Source organism: Mollisia scopiformis (genome assembly GCF_001500285.1).
Source record: "Mollisia scopiformis unplaced genomic scaffold LY89scaffold_1, whole genome shotgun sequence".
NCBI classification, from domain to species: domain Eukaryota; kingdom Fungi; phylum Ascomycota; class Leotiomycetes; order Helotiales; family Mollisiaceae; genus Mollisia; species Mollisia scopiformis.
Genome location: NW_017263581.1, coordinates 1,996,534 through 2,014,251, shown reverse-complemented (window position 1 = coordinate 2,014,251; position 17,718 = coordinate 1,996,534). Strand labels below are relative to the sequence as shown.

The 17,718-nt window shown below is 47.2% G+C and overlaps 7 protein-coding genes across 7 annotated transcripts; 3 read left to right on the top strand and 4 right to left on the bottom strand.

Annotated features, from left to right (window-relative positions):
• Positions 1–233: 233 nt before the first annotated feature.
• LY89DRAFT_679568 (uncharacterized protein) lies at positions 234–2,241 on the bottom strand. Its single transcript, XM_018213896.1, has one exon. The coding sequence runs from the start codon at positions 2,075–2,077 to the stop codon at positions 296–298; it is 1,782 nt and encodes a 593-aa protein (XP_018078773.1). The 5' UTR covers positions 2,078–2,241; the 3' UTR covers positions 234–295.
• A 2,371-nt stretch (positions 2,242–4,612) lies between these two features.
• On the bottom strand, positions 4,613–5,225 carry LY89DRAFT_548278 (uncharacterized protein; the record flags this gene model as incomplete). The annotated part of the gene is made up of 2 exons (XM_018208269.1): positions 4,613–4,945; positions 5,004–5,225. Coding segments are annotated over 2 exons (555 nt in total), but the record flags the coding sequence as incomplete, so codon positions are not given.
• A 2,308-nt stretch (positions 5,226–7,533) lies between these two features.
• LY89DRAFT_22368 (uncharacterized protein) lies at positions 7,534–8,623 on the bottom strand. The gene is made up of 5 exons (XM_018205971.1): positions 8,385–8,623; positions 8,307–8,314; positions 8,205–8,228; positions 7,998–8,142; positions 7,534–7,951 (listed from the first exon to the last, which is right to left on the bottom strand). The coding sequence occupies exons 2-5, from the start codon at positions 8,312–8,314 to the stop codon at positions 7,628–7,630; spliced, it is 501 nt and encodes a 166-aa protein (XP_018078770.1). The 5' UTR covers positions 8,385–8,623; the 3' UTR covers positions 7,534–7,627.
• LY89DRAFT_679567 (uncharacterized protein) lies at positions 8,091–8,500 on the bottom strand. Its single transcript, XM_018213895.1, has 3 exons — positions 8,305–8,500; positions 8,205–8,228; positions 8,091–8,142 (listed from the first exon to the last, which is right to left on the bottom strand). The coding sequence occupies exon 1, from the start codon at positions 8,482–8,484 to the stop codon at positions 8,326–8,328; it is 159 nt and encodes a 52-aa protein (XP_018078771.1). The 5' UTR covers positions 8,485–8,500; the 3' UTR covers positions 8,091–8,142; positions 8,205–8,228; positions 8,305–8,325.
• Positions 8,624–11,762: 3,139 nt separating the features above from the next.
• LY89DRAFT_713273 (uncharacterized protein) lies at positions 11,763–12,388 on the top strand (the record flags this gene model as incomplete). Its single annotated transcript, XM_018218040.1, has 2 exons — positions 11,763–11,767; positions 11,813–12,388. The coding sequence occupies 2 exons, from the start codon at positions 11,763–11,765 to the stop codon at positions 12,237–12,239; spliced, it is 432 nt and encodes a 143-aa protein (XP_018078769.1). The 3' UTR covers positions 12,240–12,388.
• Positions 12,389–13,150: 762 nt separating this feature from the next.
• LY89DRAFT_679565 (uncharacterized protein) lies at positions 13,151–15,338 on the top strand. The gene is made up of 3 exons (XM_018213894.1): positions 13,151–13,952; positions 14,001–14,227; positions 14,276–15,338. Exons 1-3 carry the CDS (start codon positions 13,503–13,505, stop codon positions 15,183–15,185), a joined length of 1,587 nt encoding a protein of 528 aa, XP_018078768.1. The 5' UTR covers positions 13,151–13,502; the 3' UTR covers positions 15,186–15,338.
• Positions 15,339–16,400: 1,062 nt separating this feature from the next.
• On the top strand, positions 16,401–16,949 carry LY89DRAFT_727440 (uncharacterized protein; the record flags this gene model as incomplete). Its single annotated transcript, XM_018219152.1, has 1 exon — positions 16,401–16,949. One exon carries the CDS (start codon positions 16,401–16,403, stop codon positions 16,947–16,949), a length of 549 nt encoding a protein of 182 aa, XP_018078767.1.
• Between the last annotated feature and the right edge of the window lie 769 nt (positions 16,950–17,718).

The following is a 17,718-nucleotide window of genomic DNA, read 5'->3' as shown; positions in this document are numbered from 1 at the left end:
GAATCCATGACGAGTTCAAGATTCGGTCGCACCTTGCGACATGAGGCAACATCCTTGGAACTGCTAATGATCGCTGAGAAAAGCCATTGTGACTTTGGATGGTTTGGAGACGACAGCTGTATGAGATGAAAAGGATCAGATATGATCCATGGTTTGAGCAAGGATTGTGTAGGCGAAAGGGGCAAAGAAGCGAGTTCACGTGAATCATCCCATAGTAGCCCCTGTTTCGTGATGCGCTAATTGATTCAAGCTTTGAAGATCATCGAACGATGATGATTTCCTCCAATAACAATCCCTAAGCAGTATCACGTCCTAGTCCCTCTTTATATCGTGACAGCGCTCGTTCCCGACTCGCCTTGTGATCCACAATCCGTTCCGGGTACCCGTTCTTCTTAGCGATGTCGCCCTTTCCCCTTCCAAATGGATCGTGGATTGCATTACCTTCAATATTCTTGAGCTCTGGTACCCATTTACGGATGTACTCTCCATCAGCGTCGAACTTCTCGCTCTGCAGCAAAGGATTGAAGATTCTGAAATATGGTTGAGGATCAACTCCAGTTGAAGCACAAAAGCCCCATCCTCCATTATTCGAAGCAAAATCTCCATCTATCAAGTGCTCCATGAAGTACCTTTCTCCCATTCTCCAGTCGAGCAGAAGATGCTTGGCGAGGAATGAACCAACGATCATTCGACATCGATTGTGCATGTAGCCGCAGTGATTGAGTTGCCGCATAGCAGCGTCGACAATTGGATAACCAGTCTTTCCTTCGCACCAAGCTTTGAATTGTTCTTGGTTGTACTCCCATTCGATGTTCGTATATTCCGGCTTGAACGGCTTGTTCATGCAAACATACGGCCAGTGTGCAAGAACATGCTTGTAGAAGTCTCTCCAGGCGACCTCGCTGATCCACGTCTGAATCCCTTGATTTCCTCCATCCAATTTCTTTGTGCTGTTATGATCTCGAGCAGTTCGAATAGCCGTCCTTGCACTCAAAGTCCCACTTGCAAAATGGACACTAAGAGACGATGTCGCTGCTTCGGCTGGGAAGTTTCGATGTGCTCCATACTGACCAAGACGTTCGTCACAAAATTTACGAAGTCGCTCCTGAGCTTCATGCTCACCTGGAGGCCACATCGACCTGAACCTCTTCTTCTCTTCCTCGCTCAATTTCTTGTTTTCTGGCGCCGCAGGAATGCTGCTTTCAAACAAGTCCTTAAACCTCTTCCTAGCACTCTCTGCATTCTTCTCAGGCGTCTCGAAAAGATCCAGCAATTTGATATTCTCGTGGACATGCTTCACCCAAGCTCTGAACCATGGACTGTAAACAGAATACTGCTTTCCCTGCCCACTTGCTAGCTCACCAGGACTGACAACACAAGTATCAGGAACTACATCCATCACGATACCATTGTCCAGACACATCTGTACCATTCTCGCTTCGCGACGCAATTCATCGACCTCGTACTCCACATTGGCAAACAAATGACTTGCACCCCATTTCTGGAGCAATTCCAATATTCGACCCTCGACAGCCTTTCGCTTTCCCACAGTCTCCACATAGAGTGGAATGTCCAGTGCGGCAAGATCCTCTTTCACCACTTCCAATGTCCTGAGTATAAAATCCACGCGCACTGGACTCGTCAAATGTGCCTCGAAATCCTGCGGACTGACGATATATATACAGATCAACGGGACTCCCTTGCTCTTTGCCGTTTCGCTGGCAAGATGCAATGCCTTGTTGTCTTTCAATCTCAAATCGCACTTGAACCAATGTACGACGGCATCTCCAACTTCTATGTTCTCTCTTTCAGACTTGGTATTCTCGAGGGCTTCGGCCAGAACATCGATTGGTCGTGGGAGTTTATCATCGTTATAGGCAATAGCTCGAGCATTGGACATCTCATGAGGATAGTATTTTCGCAGTACGATGCCATTTTCCTCGGCTTCTTGAGCTTTCTCGTGAGGTTGTCGGAGAGGATCTGACGAGCTGATCTTCAGCTTTTTCGACTCGGTAGAAGGTTTCGACTCTGGTGGCGCTGAAGCCTTTCGTTTCCCGTTCACTTTCTTGGGAGGCATATTGAAGTGATGCGTGCTTGTGAGGGTACGTCTGGAAAATGATGGTCCGCTATGGAGTGAAGCAAAAGTGGTTTTAGAACACAATTGAGAAGCCAATGTTCTGAATCGCAATACATACATCAATTGAACAAATACAAGTTGTTGCTTCAGCTGCGCAGCTGATGAGAGTATGTTGAAGACGAGCTGAGAATCAAAGACGTCATGGGCCTAATGCAGGGGAAAGTAGCTGCGATGTTAGCGTCGATCCTCCCGCAAAAAGCGGGTCATTGAAAAACAGGAGGTCGAACACTCATCCATATATACCTGTTCTCCCTGTGAACAAAAGAGAACATCAAGACCACGTTTTCAAGTCTCACAAAGCGCTTTGCTATAAGTGTGTACAAGAAAGTTTCTAGTTACAATTTGGCTCGCTTACCCAGGTAGGACGGGCGAGGGTCGCTTCTTGTCTCACTTAGCGGCATGAGATGCGAATAGTATTCGATTCAACTTGGTGTTTATGTTCCATTGTTTACTTTATTATCCTGAGTAGTACTCTAAATCACGTAGCTGTTGAAGATTTGTCTAGCGTATCTAGCTCATCATTTCATTACATAATGAATACTCTTCGGTGCACGCACAGCTGGCGTTTCTGACTCTTTCATTCTTCTTGATCCTCCAGATGTCGTCAAGGAGAAACTCATATTCGTTATCAAACTCCAACGCCCCAGGAATTGAACATCCGCCAGATGGCATTGAACATAGCCTCGTGGTGTGGCGTCGTCTAAGTGGAAACCCCAAGGAAGCCATATCGTAAGTCTGCAGAATCTCTCCCGAGCAAGTCTTTCAATGATTTGAAGTTTTCCGGACACTGTCCTATTCCCGGTCTCAATGTCTGAGTATGTAATAATAATATTTTTGTTTGTTACTCTGAGGCGTTCAAATACATATTGTTTGGTCGAGGTCACAGAATTTTTCGAAGATGCCAGTAAGTCTGAGGAAGGTAATGTAGGCAGCCGTCGTTTCTTCGGCTTCAGGACAGACTTCGTGCATTTATTCGCAACCTAGTATTTGATCCACCACTGCCATTGATGGACACCAGAAAGATACTCACAGCCCACCGCAAGTACGATGTGCCCTCATATGCCACACAGTCGAACCAAACAAAAGACGGATGGACCATCGATAGCAGTGACTGGATAGTAATTCCCTCAACTTTTTTGAATGCTATCATCCGCTCAATGTCCGGCACAACAACCTTAATCTTGACTGTAGCAAAAGCTCGAAAGAATGGTCCTCCATCGACACCTCGAGATGTCTTGATCCTAGCCCGCAGCTCCCGACAGCTTCTGCAGTGGCACCTGACTGGATGTTGAGCGGGAGATAGAGTACATCGTGTCCAGTCTTCCCCACCTCTAGCCGTGAAGATCGCATAAGCCAGTTGGTATTTTTGTGAGCTTCGGTGTTAGCATGCCTCCTGGTATCATAAGTCAGTCAAGCTCGACGAACAATGCGCAAACAGGATATTACGAACCATTGTTCTTAAATTTATATTCCGCACAATCACAACTCTACCAGGCTCAAATATACCGTTCCCAGTCCCACTTCGAACATTAAAGTTCACCAATTCCAACCTAAACTTACTCCTATACCTCGACTCCACCAACCGATCATTGTACACCGTAATATATATCTTCTTAGACGTCCGAGCTTCCACCCCACTACCAGCGTCCCATTGTCCGGACAGGACACACAGAAGTTGCATATTACGCTCGCTTACTCGGACATTAATACCACGTCTGCAGTGCCTCACACAATTCCCCACCCGAAAAGCGAGTTCTTAGTTTCCATTTATGGCTTGCGAGACACAATTCTGCTTTCCAATATCGCGGACCGTGACCGCTCCGCATCGCGGAAGAGAATTTTCGAGGAGACGATCGTTTGGAGATTAAAACAGATGTGTTCGAGGTGAAAAGATTTCAGGAATGCAAAATAAAACCACCAGATGGGGCCGAGGTCTGTAGGTATTTGAGACATTCATTATCATCATACTTCTCGGCAGAGAATTGTTATCTCTACATCCAAGCGCTATGCTTCATATCGGTCATTACACATTAACACTTACTCTTCTCGTCCATCTTTTCACCAGTCTTCCTCATCTACATCCCACGGCAACTCATGATCCTCGATCTCCGCACACAAGAAACCCCTCTTCTCTCCCTCAACCCCACCCCCAAAGCTCCTCCCAAGAACCAACTTACAAGCCAACAACTCCCTCAACCCCTCTCTCAGCCCCGTCAACGCTTCCTCTCCCTCCGCCAAGGCGCTCAACCTCTCATAGAAACCCCTATTCCCCATCAACCCCTCCCTCCCATCCAAGCTCCCCAACACCTCACAAACCCTCCCTCTCACCCCACCCTCCTCTTCCCCCTTTCCCCCCAACACCAAAAACACATCCCGATTAACCCTCAAAACCCTCTCGCACACGCGATTATAACTCCTCGTCACCGTACAAATCAACCTCCAATCGCCCTCGAAAGCCACATCATAGCCTTCCCACCGACTCACGACATGAACCAGCGCTTCCCGGAACAGTAACGCATGTCTCAATTTCTTCGCCAGGAGTAGCATCTCCTTGCAATTCGTCCTAATCTCTTGAACCAGGACGGGAGAATGCCAGAGCGCGACGTAGAGAGCGGACGATAGGCAGGGGAGCGCGGAGAAATGGTCTGCGAGGTGGGTGATGGTGACGAGTTCGTTGAAGAAGGATATCGAGAAGGGTTTATTGTAGAAAGCGGATAGGAGTTTGCTGAAAGCGAGGTCTTGTTCGGAATGTGCGTGATGTTGATCCTTGGGTGCGAGATCTGGCGATGGGGAGGGTGTTCTTGGTCTCTGGAAAATGCATTATTAGTCTTTCTCCTTTCTTCAACTGAAAGGATGGGTGGAGTACCTCAATAGATCTTTCCAGATTCCAACCTCCTCCCATCGAATCCACAGCCACGAACTCATGCCGCCATCCATTTCCCGCCGGCGCAGTACCACCACCACCACCACTGTCCATACCATCCAACGCGCTCCTGAAGAAACCAGAATTAAGTCTCAGAACAACATCATGAACCAGAAACTCCCTCTCAAAGCCAACGATCCTGACATCCGTCTTCCACCCGGGCTTGCTAAACGTCGTAACATTCCGCGTTTCCCCCTCTGAAATCGCGCCCATTTTGATCGGTAGACTCGAATTCCTGCTCGGGAAATCCATAACCTTCTGCTTCGGAGACGTGACTTCGGAATCGGGGAGGTTCGACACGTCGGATGGTGAGATGAGGTCAAGGTAGAACGCGAGATTCATATTCGGAAACTCGTCAAACTTCAAAATCGTAGGTTTGGAAAATGAAAGTGGGCGGAAATTTGAGGGCGGGTTCGGAAGCGGTGGGAGATTTGGGACGAACTTGTGGGAGGGGGTGAATGTATGATGGGCCATTTTCGTCCGAATTGCTGGAGTTGCGGTGGTTTCAAGCAACGCAACGGATACCAAAGTCGGGGATTTTGCAACATGAGGAGCTCAATTGTTGTTACCGCCATCGAAGTTCGAGAGTGGGGAGGTTGGACTTGATCTTCTATTTGTGAGGCCTTGTCGCCGTGAAGAAGGTTCAACGCTGCCCATAAGCCAGACATCGTGAGGCTTTAGTTCATCCACACAGTTCGACCACTTGACTTAAATTCTTCTTGTGCTTGCAGCTTAAACTTAAAGAACCGACCAGAATGTTGACAAGAACGAATCACAATGCGTTTTTCGATCGAGAAGATCCCAAGACAGCATGAACAAGAACATGTACCAAGAAGCCTCACTTCGGGCATGAAAGCCCGGGAATCCCGCTCAAAGTGACTAATTGCCCCAAGTCTGAAGCCAAGAACTCTCGAATTGGAACCCAATCAGAACCTACGCTCAGATGCCATACAAGCTCTCGAAAAGCTTGCTTACGCGGACTAGAACCTTGGGAGTTCCTTACTTGTGATGTACTAGGATACACTTTTAGCTTTCCGGCTGCGAATTATGCATATCGACGAACTCATGCAGAAAGTGGAGATCCACAGAGACAGACAAACCATCTTGCTTCATCGTTCGTTGTGTACACAATGCTCAATGATTCAACGAGTAAAGCTTGCTCTAAGAAGCATCTCAATCACCGCTTGATGACCATTAATCATGACGCCAGGACCCAAACACCAAGTCTAGAACACGCCAAGAACAGTTGCGAAACTTCGCATTGCACTCCCAATGAACAAAGCACAAACTCTACTCCCCAGACCTGCTTGGGCACCACATGTCACTGCTAGCATCTAGGTAGGACATCCAGTATCACTTACTTCGTTGTTTAAAATTACAGCAGCAAAAAACAAAAATCTATGTAACCCAACACCTTCTTTTCAGCTTTCTATGATCCATGACACCATCCTTATGCCATCCATACCCAGAAACCCCATCGCGCCTACTATGCAAACAAAAGAGAGAGAAAATCTAGAAATACAAGAAATAACGCAGATATGCATGGACCCAAGTTGTCCGTGTTGAGCGACACACTATCCAGCCTCGTTGTGCGGAGAGCCTTTCAAGCTCTGAACTCTTTCCCCTTCTCCACTTCACTCCGAACTTCGCTTTTCTGTCCCTTCTTTTTGTCGGCTTCAGCTTGTGCCTTTTTCTTGTCGTCTTCGTCTTTTTGGGTCAGCTTGGGTTCCGCCACTGGAGGCTTCGAGTCTTGCTTTGGTTGTTCTTTCGGCTTGCCAGGATCGGTGGACTGCTGGTCTTTCTTAACCTCGACCTTTTGCTCTTGTTTCTCCTTCTCGGCCTTTTCTGCCTTTGTCCTATCTTCTGTCTTTTTGGCAGCCTTTTCCTCTGCCGCTTTCCGTTTATCTTCCGTTTGTTCCAACTTTACTTCCTTCTTCAGCTCGGCTGCGAGCTGCTTCTCCTCCGCTTTTATCTGAGCTGTTGGTTTTTGGGGTGGCTGAGGTTGAGTACCTTGCTTAGCTACGGGCGGCGGCGGAGACTGCTGGCCTTGAGCTTGACCACCTGCGGGTTGTTCAGACTTCTGGTCAGATTTCGGCGGATCTTGTGTGGGCGGTTTCTGCTGATCAGTTTGCTGCTTTTGTTGGTTATTTGGTTGATTCTGTTGTTCTTGTTTCTGCTGACCTTGCTGATTTTGTGCTGGTTGTTTTGGCGCCTCTGCCTTCTTCTCTTCTGGCTTCTTCTCTTCTTTCTTCGGCTCTGCCTTTTTCTCCTCCTTCTTCGGTTCTGGTTTCTTCTCCTCCTTAGGAGGGTCGACTTTCTTCGGTACTGGTATCCATTCAAGCTTCTGATCGTCGAAATGATGTCTGTCAAGGTTAGCATAAACGGAGGAGAATCAACAAGGACTCCTTACCCTTCGAATTCAGTCAAAGTAAGCGCCTTCTCCTTGTACTCCGCCTCAAGTAGCTCCTTGTACGCAAAGGGAATCTTGGCTGGGGCGCCTTCGAAGAATGTATCTCTCAGTGGAAAGATGTACGAATCCTACAGCGTGTCAACACAGGTAATCACTGCTATCCATTCTCACATACCCTATACTCGTGACCATCCTTGCAACTCAACATTCCCGGACCGGCTGGATGTGTGTAATTGTACCTAGCCGTCGTGATATCAATGAACAATCCACTCGTAGTGTCCACCCATCTCGCATCAATTACGTTCAATTTATCCGACTGCTCCCTATTGACGTAGTGAGGGTTGACTTCCAACATATAGTCCCTCCCTTCCGGTATCCGAGGCGTCTTATAATGGAACACGGACATGTTGTAGTACGAGGCTAGGTAGTGCATCGAAGATTCGGATACTTGCACATCGGAGTCGGAATCCCATGGTAGAATCTGCGAGCGATTAGAGAGGCATCACCATCGAATTTATTAATCCTACCTTTCGATTCCACCACCATCCCAACAGTGTGCCATGCATGAGCCATGTTTCGACTCCGATATCTGCGAACGTCGAGAGGTATGTTTGAATAAGGTTCGAAAGGGCCAGTCTTCGTTCTCGGTACCCTAATTGTTTGTCTGCGAATCTATTGATGAACGGTAAGCCTAAGTCTGCGGCGGTGTTGGAAGGAACGGGAGTTTAGCGTACCTGCCATCATAATGTGGATGGAACCTATACAAAGATTGTCAGCAACACGGACATTTAACAAGCGACGACAGAGTAAGATGCAATGACAGTCAAGACCTACACGCTTTCATCTGTGACATTGTTAGCAAATGGATCGTTCGGTGTAACAGCGAATACCAACACGGGACGGGAGCGACTCACGAAAGTATTTGCCTTTGGGATCACCTCCCTTCCCACTCATGTCCTTGTGTTGTTTCGTCCGCACACTCAGAAAATCGGCATCGCGTTTCTCGATTGCCATGGCCGAAACGGCTGACAGCAATGCGGGAAGTGACAGCAGCCATGATAGGCGCATGGTTGTTGTGTTGTTGAAGCTGTCGTGAAGGCACGACGATGCTCCCGAAAGCCTTGGCGATGATGATAAGGATGACGATGCGTCTTGGCAATGTAACAGTCGATATAAAGCCAAGATTTCGGGATTTTTCGATACAGAGTCTGAGCAGCAGTCGTTCGGAAGTGGCGCTGAAAGTTGTGTTGGTCGAAGAGTAGGACGCAGGATGTTGCTTCGAAAAATGCAGGAGCACACGACCAGAATCCAACAATTGGCAGAACGACGATCTCTGGTCTCTTTAAGAAGGAGAACTCTGGTGGAGCCTTGTGTCCACTAACCAGTAAGCAGTGAGTGTATGTGAGTTGTGGCCGGGTCAAGCAAGTGACGAAGGTGGATTAATGCAGAGGGTGAGAGGAGTCAAGCTCAATTACTGGCGGAAACAGATGATCGTTGACGCTTTTCGTAAAATCACTCCCCGAGAGGATGAGGGCAGGCGGACAGTGGATACGCTTTCCAGCTATTTCTGTGGCTTTCACGGCCAAGGTCGATCTGTGCGAGGTGTCCGAGTTACTCAGTGCCCCTGCCGTCTCTCTCTCATCCCAGTGAGCAAGGCCGAGAGCACGCGACAGCGACGAGAGCTGACGAAGCCTCAAGGTTAGTATTTGGTCGGACTCTCAGAAGACACGGGCGCATATTTCAGTCTGCCGCCGAGTCCAAATCTCATCTTCAAGACCCAAGATACAATAGTTCTGTTGCAATAATTGGCGGAGTGTCACTTGTTTGATTTATCTGGTTCTAGAAAGCCTCGAACGCCATTTCTCAGGGCTAAGGCCACAATCCCGTGCTGGAATGCAAGGCGTGGGTGAGGAAAAGGGATGAATATGAATATGTAAGATTACCCGACGATTGGGCGCCTCAAGCGATAGATACCGGTGTAAATTTGCCCAAGACACACCAAGCTTTGTTCGACAAGAGAAGGCATTGTCCGTAACTTAGGATGAAGTCTAAAAATTGCTGAAACGTGCGGAGGATCATGATGGTATCGACTGACGTGTGCAGTACTTCACATGTAACGACCTCACCAACATGCTCGAACCGGAGTTGGGTGTCTCCTTCGAAGGTACCGGAGGTTCTTGATTCATTCCTTCTCAGCTTCGATTCGTGGCTGTCGCGTGCTTCTTCTCATTCGTCTTGATCCCTATTTCTGTCGGATGGCCGCGTCAGCCCAAAAAATCCTCGAGGGTCCAGCCAGCCAGGATCCAGGAGACACAAGCTTTTTAGCGAGGGCTTGGCAAAAGCTTAGCTACGCCACTGCGCCCTCTCCAGTCTCGTTTTGACTCAATCAGCTTGAGATGTCAAGCCATGGGTGTTGTTGAAATGAACCCGAGAGAGAAATCAGAAAGTGGAAAGGGGATAGGGGATAGCGATTTCCTGGCGCCTTCGACGGCTCCGGTTGTTTCCTGTTCCAGCGATACTAGAATAAATAGTTATCCTGTCCATGCTGCCATGTGTAGTTCTTCCTCCACTTGCGTGCATACTTCCGATGGTCATATTGTGTAAGCTGAACGTGCACGACGAACCTTTGGCCCTCGCCTCGTTTCAACTCGTTTCGGTCGATCAATATTCGTGGCATTGTTTCCAGAGCGCTCAAAAGTCTCGAAGGCATCTTTGTGTTGTGCTTTTTCTAAGCCGAGATTGATGCAGATAAGCCGAAAAGCAAGGCAAGACACGCGCTGAAATAGGCCAGACTCTGCGTAGAGAGATGTGGCTTTACCTTCTTTCTGTAGGTCGAGTGGTCACGATTTTCCAGAATCTGATTAGATCCAAAATCTGACACTGTCGATCCTTTTTCTCCGCGTCCAGAAATGTTCCGCCATTGTATGATTTGCGTAATCCCAGAAGAGTGTCCTTTGATCAAGCATTCTTGTAATTCGACCAAGCATTTTTGATCTTCGGGGTCAGAATCTCTCTGGCTAACGAATAATATTTAGTTGTAGCTTGTCCAAGTAAATTGTCGGAACGCAGACTCCACTCAGAGAGCGCGTTTTTGGTCTTGTCGACTATTGAGTCTTCGGGAGAGTTAGCTTTTGCGTATCTAATTTCGGAGTTTGTTTACCACAGAGCTGAATCTAGAACGGCCAAAATGCCGGCAATACGAGAACTCACTTCGCAAGCGCGAATGAAAGCGCGCGACGGGAGCACGTGATCATGCTCTTGCTTCCATGTCCGTGGTTTGGTTGTTTTTTTTCGTTGGAAATGTTGGTGGCTGAGGAGGAGGAGGAGATACAGCACTAAGAGGAAGAGGAGCATGACAGATTGCGACATGCAACAAAATCTCGCGGGGATTTTTTGTTGCACGTCGCAATTTCCCTCCTCTTCCTCTTCCTATTGCTCTAGGTAGAGATTTTGTTGCATGTCGCAGTTCCCCATGCTGCTCCTCTTCCTCTTCCTGTTCCTCTGGGTATAGATCTTCTGGACAAAGATTGCGTTGACGGCATATTGTCAGTGCTGCCGTTCCGCTCCATGCTGCGCGTTTTTTCCCTAGATATGGTGAAGTTGGTGAAGTTTCTTGAGAAGAGTTGCTGTGAACAAGGAATGTACTTTAACTTTGAATGAACTGACCATTATGATCGCAGATAGACTCTGATAGAGTTTGCAGATACACGGTTATGATGCGTTAGTTTCTTCAGCAAGTGCTCGTTGTTGTTGTTATGTTCTTCATTGATGAAATAGCTGTCAAAATAAAGTTTGGAGCACGTGCCTATCCTCCTCTTGTAGCACATGGGCAGATGTTTATGGGAGTATGAGAGGTCGGTTCTACAAGTCAAAGTAGAACCTCAAGAATTCTTTCTCATATTACCAGAAAATGAGAGGAATTCGGAGCCATTGCAACCTCATCTCACATACCCAACCTCGTGCCTTCTTATTCTACATTGACCAGTATACCATGTCGTACCTTCCTTTCATTTGCTCAAACCCACCTTCTCTGCTTCAACTCGTCTCTCATAATCCTGCATCAACCACAATCTTATATCAACAACATTCGCTTTCTCAAACACTGCTATCACACCATTGTTTTCGCTCTTAACCACAAATCGCCATTCGCTCATCTCTACAATTCCAACATTCCCATAGCGAAAAATTATATCAAATACCAGCCGAATACTCATTTCCTCGTTACACTGCACAACCAAGCTTCATTGTCGAGTTGAGTATTTCATATTGAAAGTCCAGCTTCTGCCAGCATCATGATGTAAGTGTCAAATACGAGTTCATCCTCAGAAGCTAACCTGACTAGACTCTTGCGGAGAATCGTCATATGCGCGACTTTGGGGTTCTGTTTCGCTCTTCAAAGCCCCAAGACGTACCATTTCGAGTCAGAAGCACCAAGAAATTTCACTGAGACGTCGACACCAGCGGCAACAACACACGAGATTCCAACTTCAACTGGTCATTACCGCAAGCTACCCTTTCTCAGCTCGACACAGTGTCCGCACGTTGTGGATGATTTGGAAGAGAAGGAAACATCGTTCAAGTATCCAGAATTGCTGCTAAACAATTCAAAAGATCTGACGACCAAGGATGTCTGGACAGAAGGGCTATTCTCACCCACCACGAAACTTCTGGTAAAGGAACTTTTGGCCCAGGCATTTCCGGACGAAAAGCCAGAATTGTTCGATTCTGCTTTTGACTTCGCAGAGTCTATTCTGCCCTACCTTGTGTAAGCCGTAAATCTAAATACTTGATACGCTTTCATGGGTGCTTCACCTGAGTCGTGCGTCGATGACAGTGGAAGTCTGTGTCTCCTCCGAATTACACTCTTTTGATGCTGTAAATACAATACTGGCTGGGCTTCAAAATACTTTCCTCAGACTCATAAGCTGGGTGTTGTTGGAAATCTTCTTCAACATGGCTGTTGTTTCCTGTATGTAATTCTCTGCTTCATAGCAGAAACGGAGTAGCGCTTTTCGCCCCATGAACTGGCCTAGCAGTGAACAAAACACATGAAAACAAATTTCACACGACTAGCATGGACTCTCAGCTTGAGAGCTAATAAAATGCACAAACTTTAGCTCTATCATGCTTCACTTGAAGGCACCCAAGAACAAGACCGCGCGGAAAAGGAAGCCATTTGACTCCAAAATACAGAGGAGAATGTTACAAAGTTTGAGGAAATATAGCTGTGATTCGCTGACAGAGAGGTCTCGTGGCGTGGGGGACATGACTTCAGCCCACTTTCGAATGTCTTGGTTCGCAAGGGCGCAGAAACTTCTATACTTGACCAAGGGGTATGACACTTCAACTGGCTCTGGTCAAGCAGGTATTGAATTAAGCTTTCTATAAAACTGAGGGCTCTAGAAGAGAATCGACGTCGTCTCCGATCCTCCGGCTTTCTCCTTTTTAAGATAAGATGCACGTGATACAGAAGCTGTGCGACAGCGTTCCAAAATTCATATCAATTCATAACGAAAGCTGATCGATCCAATTCTTTGTGAAAGAGTACTGAGGTACGCTTCCTCTCATTTAGCCAAGTTTCTTAAATCTCAGATAATTGCAGCGAACGTACGGTGGCGATTGGGCTTTTCACTCACTTAAATAATCACCCCGCCGATAAGAAAATTTCCAAGCTCTGGACCAACAATTGCACGAGAAGAGTCACACACCAACTCCCAAATCCCGGCCATATAATCCCACATGTACGAATCAATCTATCTGATCTCTGGGAATATGCAGCATTCGAGTCGCTGGAATCTCTTCTCTGATTATCCAGGTAAAGTCCTGTCGCCAAATGGCAATGAACCGGTGGCCAGCGAAAACAATTCAAACACCATCCACTCTTCTTTATCGAGAAGAAGATGCTGTTCCAATTGAGGACGCTGGTCTGAGAGTATACGGTTACACTTGATCTGGATAATGCCAGCGAAAGAATCATGCTTCCTCATTTCCTATGCTCAATTAAGATGCGCAAGAACTGATAAGCAAGCAGAATGGCCTCCGTCGACGAAACGGTAACAGACATAGAGAAGGGAACCGCTCTCAATCCCTCTACTTCTCGAATCGAAGAACCTGCCGAGAAAGACGTTTTCACCGAACCTGATGCAGCAGTAGATATCGACGAGCCTCTTCCGTCCGATAACAATGCTATACAGTGGCTAAAACGATTCGAGCACTTCGTGGGTCTCGAAGCTCGTGGCATACACCGAGTACACTCCAGTGAACAATCTACCAAGACTACACTGAGCTTTCTGAGCATTGTGGTTTTGTGGTTCTCAATCAATACGGCGCCGCAGAATATCACGCTTGCGAGTATCGGGCAGGAAGTATATGGGTTAGGATTCGTGGATGCTACGTTGTGTAGTGTATTTGGTGCTGTGCTTGGGAGTATACCTGTGGCTTATACGGCTGGATGGGGACCGTGGAGTGGAAATCGGACTATGGTGAGTGTGGCAACGTCCATTTCAAGAGATCGGTGCTAAGCTGGGTAGATATGTGCCAGATTCTCCATGGGTTGGTGGCCTGTCAAGATCTGTGTATTGCTGAACTTGGTTATTTTGATCGGGTACTCCATGATCGATGCTGTTGTGGCAGGGCAAATGCTTTCTGCCGTATCCCCGAATGGCAGTTTGACAGTTGAGGTTGGTATTATAATCAGTGCTATTGTCACTTGGGTTGTCACCACCTTTGGCATCAAGATTTTTCATCACTATGAGAGGTCAGTGTTTCTATCATGGGGACTTCGATCACTTACTAACAAGATCAGATATGCTTGGATACCGTCTACCTTCGTTCTTCTTATTTTAGCTGGTTCAGCAGGTACCAAGTTCGACACAACTACCCCATCCACTGTATCTGGAGCAACATTGGCTGGGAACCGCCTCACTTTCTTTTCGATCTGTTTAAGTGCAGCAATTACCTATGCCCCAGGAGCCGCCGATTTTCTTGTCTATTGCGACCCCAAAATCGCCAATCGTTGGAAGGTCTTCTTTGCAACTCTGATCGGCTTATCTTTTTCTTTCACTTTTACCTTCTGTTTGGGTACGGGCTTGGCCTCAGGACTACAAAATGACCCTACCTGGGAAGCTGCAGGTGCAGGTTCAGGCGCGCTGATCGTTGCTGGATTTGATGGCCTGGGAGGATTTGGCAAGTTCTGCTCGGTGATCTCTGCTTTAAGTTTAATTGCAAATATGGTTGCGCCAACGTATGTTTCTGGCATCAATTTCCAGATCCTAGGAAGATATCCGGCAATGGTTCCAAGATATATCTGGAACACGGTCGCTGTCATCATATTTGCTGCGTGTGCTTTAGCAGGAAGAGATCACCTGAGTGCCATCTTCACCAACTTTTTGGCATTGATGGGCTATTGGGTCGTTCTTTGGATTGCAATCACATTGGAGGAAGAATTCATCTTTCGTCGAAGGATGAAGCCCAGTTTTGTTTGGAGTGACTGGAATAAAGAGAGCAGATTACCAATTGGTATTGCTGCCATGATAGCATTCTGCATTGGCTGGGCAGGAGCTGTGCTCTGTATGGCACAATTTTATTTCATTGGCCCACTGGCCAAACTTGTTGGTGACTATGGCGGGGATATGGGGAATTATGTGGGGTTTGCTTGGGCTGCTCTGGTCTATCCGCCTTTGAGATGGTGGGAGTTGAGAATGTTTGGGAGATAAGATGCTTTTGGATTGATAATGTCGGTTCTGGCAGAAAATCTTTCAGGCGGAGGGCTGTCCGAGGGGATCTAGCAGTTCCTTTGAGTGGTATAGAAACCAATTGCTGATATTTTGAGAGATAATGAAAACTCTTACTAGGGTAGGCAGTCCCACAAGAAATCTTCAAAGTCTGTGATCTACGTCCAGTCTCATAGACTTGAGGCAATATTCTAGAAGCATTATCGAATCCTTCGGACTCTAAAACAACGTGCTCTTGGTTGGTCAATGCTTGCAACAGCCTTGTGGATCGTTTCATGGCTGGCTGTGGCCGCGAAGTCGCGCTCGTTTCAGCGCATCGCAACAGCCTTTGTCTCATGTAGAGTACGTCACCCACACATGACTTAGGCTTTCTGAATTATTTTCACCGCTGGTAAATTTCTGTTTCTCCAGCCATCATCATCTCGGTCCCGACATCATAGCTCCCCCTCGTCGCAATCAAGCGATTGGCAGATTTTGGTGGAGCAAAAGCTTATTCGGGATAAGTCTAAGCAAGTTTGAGCCTCAACCTCTATCTTCATCCGATATCTGATTCTGTTTCCTGTCTCATGAGCTTGCTCAAAATTGTTCGAGCAGTTTTCCATTCTGCTTCTGCAATGCGTTTCTTCATGCTTAGCTTCTTCATCCAAACTTCGGAGCAAGTATTCACGAGACTCTGACCTCCTCGTCCACATTGTATCGTTTGATCTGATCTTTTTGTTGTTATTTCGAGCAGATTTCTTCATTAATGGTGTCCTGTTTGGGAGAAGGGGAAGAAGACGTGACGAAGTCGTCGTCATTTTGAGCTCGAAATGAAGCAATTGGAGCAAAGCTCGGCCAAGCTTTGACGATCCCCCGCCTGCTTGTAGAGCAAGTGAAAGCTTGGTTTGGTTTAACTATTCTATTCTCAGAGACCGAGAGTCTCGTACGTACGGAACGAGTTTTCTATTTCCCCAATAAGAGACCGGAAAGCTTCCAAACTGGGAGGCATTCACAGAGCCCGAGAAAAGTATATAATGATCTTCCTTACCTCTCAATAATCTCATTCAGCACAATCATCTTCATCAGTCTAATTCCAACTCATCCACTTCTTTCTTCACTTCGCACAGCTGGTCTGATATCAATCTTATTATACTTCAATTTATTCAACCCAATACCCCACAATAACATAATCGACAACTACTGTCACCAATATTCAAAATGCAATTCTCAACTACCACGCTCATCTTCCTCCTCGCCACGGCAGTAGCAGCTAGTCCTCTACCTGTCGAATTCAACAACGACTTAGCCATTCGAGCCAATCCTCCTCCTCAAGGCCCACCACCACCTGCAGGCCAGAATGGCGGCAACAAGCCTGCGCCACCTGCGAATGGCGGGAATAAGCCAGCAAACGGAGCAAACCAGCCTCCCGCCAAACAAGGACCGCCAAAGCATGCCATTCGAGCCGGTCCTCCACCACCAGGCCCTCCTCCTCAGAATGGCGGCAACCAGCAAGCTCCACCCGCAAACGCTGGCAATAAGCCTGCCCCTCCAGCAGCAAATGGAGGGAACAAGGCGCCTGCTGCTCAGCAAGGTCCACCAAAACACGCCATTAGAGCTGGTCCTCCACCACCACAACCTCCTCCTCAGAATGCTGGCAACAAGCCTGCGGCACCTGCGAATGCTGGAAATAAGCCTGCACCTCCAGCAGCAAACGGAGCGAACAAGGGGCCAGCTGCTCAGCAGGGACCACCAAGAAATGGGAACTGAGAGGTTGATTTTACGAGAGGATGGTTGTCAAGGAGAACAGAATTGAGTACGCTGGATCGCTGGAAAAGCTCAGAAGCATGAAGCTGCTGGAAAGCTAGAATGGATTGTGTGATTACTGGAAGTCAGGAACAGTCTGGGGAGCATGGTGATGGTTATGACTTTGTATTTTGATTGTGTCACTACTTTACTTGTCAATTATTGAATTTCTGTTCATCGTCGAGCTACCCTTTTTTGAATTTTTTACATCAACACCGTGGAAACTCGTTGAAGTGATGTGCCTTCCCGATTAGCTGCATTCGAGCTAGCGTTTCTTCTAGCCGATGTTAACTCCAACCTCATGCCTCGTTTCCACTTGCATCTTGACCATCAATCGTTCAAGTTCGTCCCAAGTGAACAGACTGTTTGAATCGCCGTCCAGCATATCAGGTTCTTCGCCGCGATTGACGATACAACAGTCAATGTTTTGTAACGCAGTTCTTCATGCATTGACCCATCGAGTCCGACTGCACTACATCTACTAACATTATCCATGATCGTTCTCACCTGCTTGTATGGCATTTTGACGGCTGCAATACTGTTCTCCTTTTCCCGGCTTTTGCGATTGCATGTCCGTCAGTTTAAACTTGCCTGCTTTTGAGTCGATTGAATAGGATCTCGTCCATTCCACTTATCAAAACCACGTCCACATTCTCTTGTTCATTCTCAGTTCTTCCGTATTTCAGTCCCGTTTCAGCCCTGTGGATATTGATTCACAGCTGTCTGTTTCATC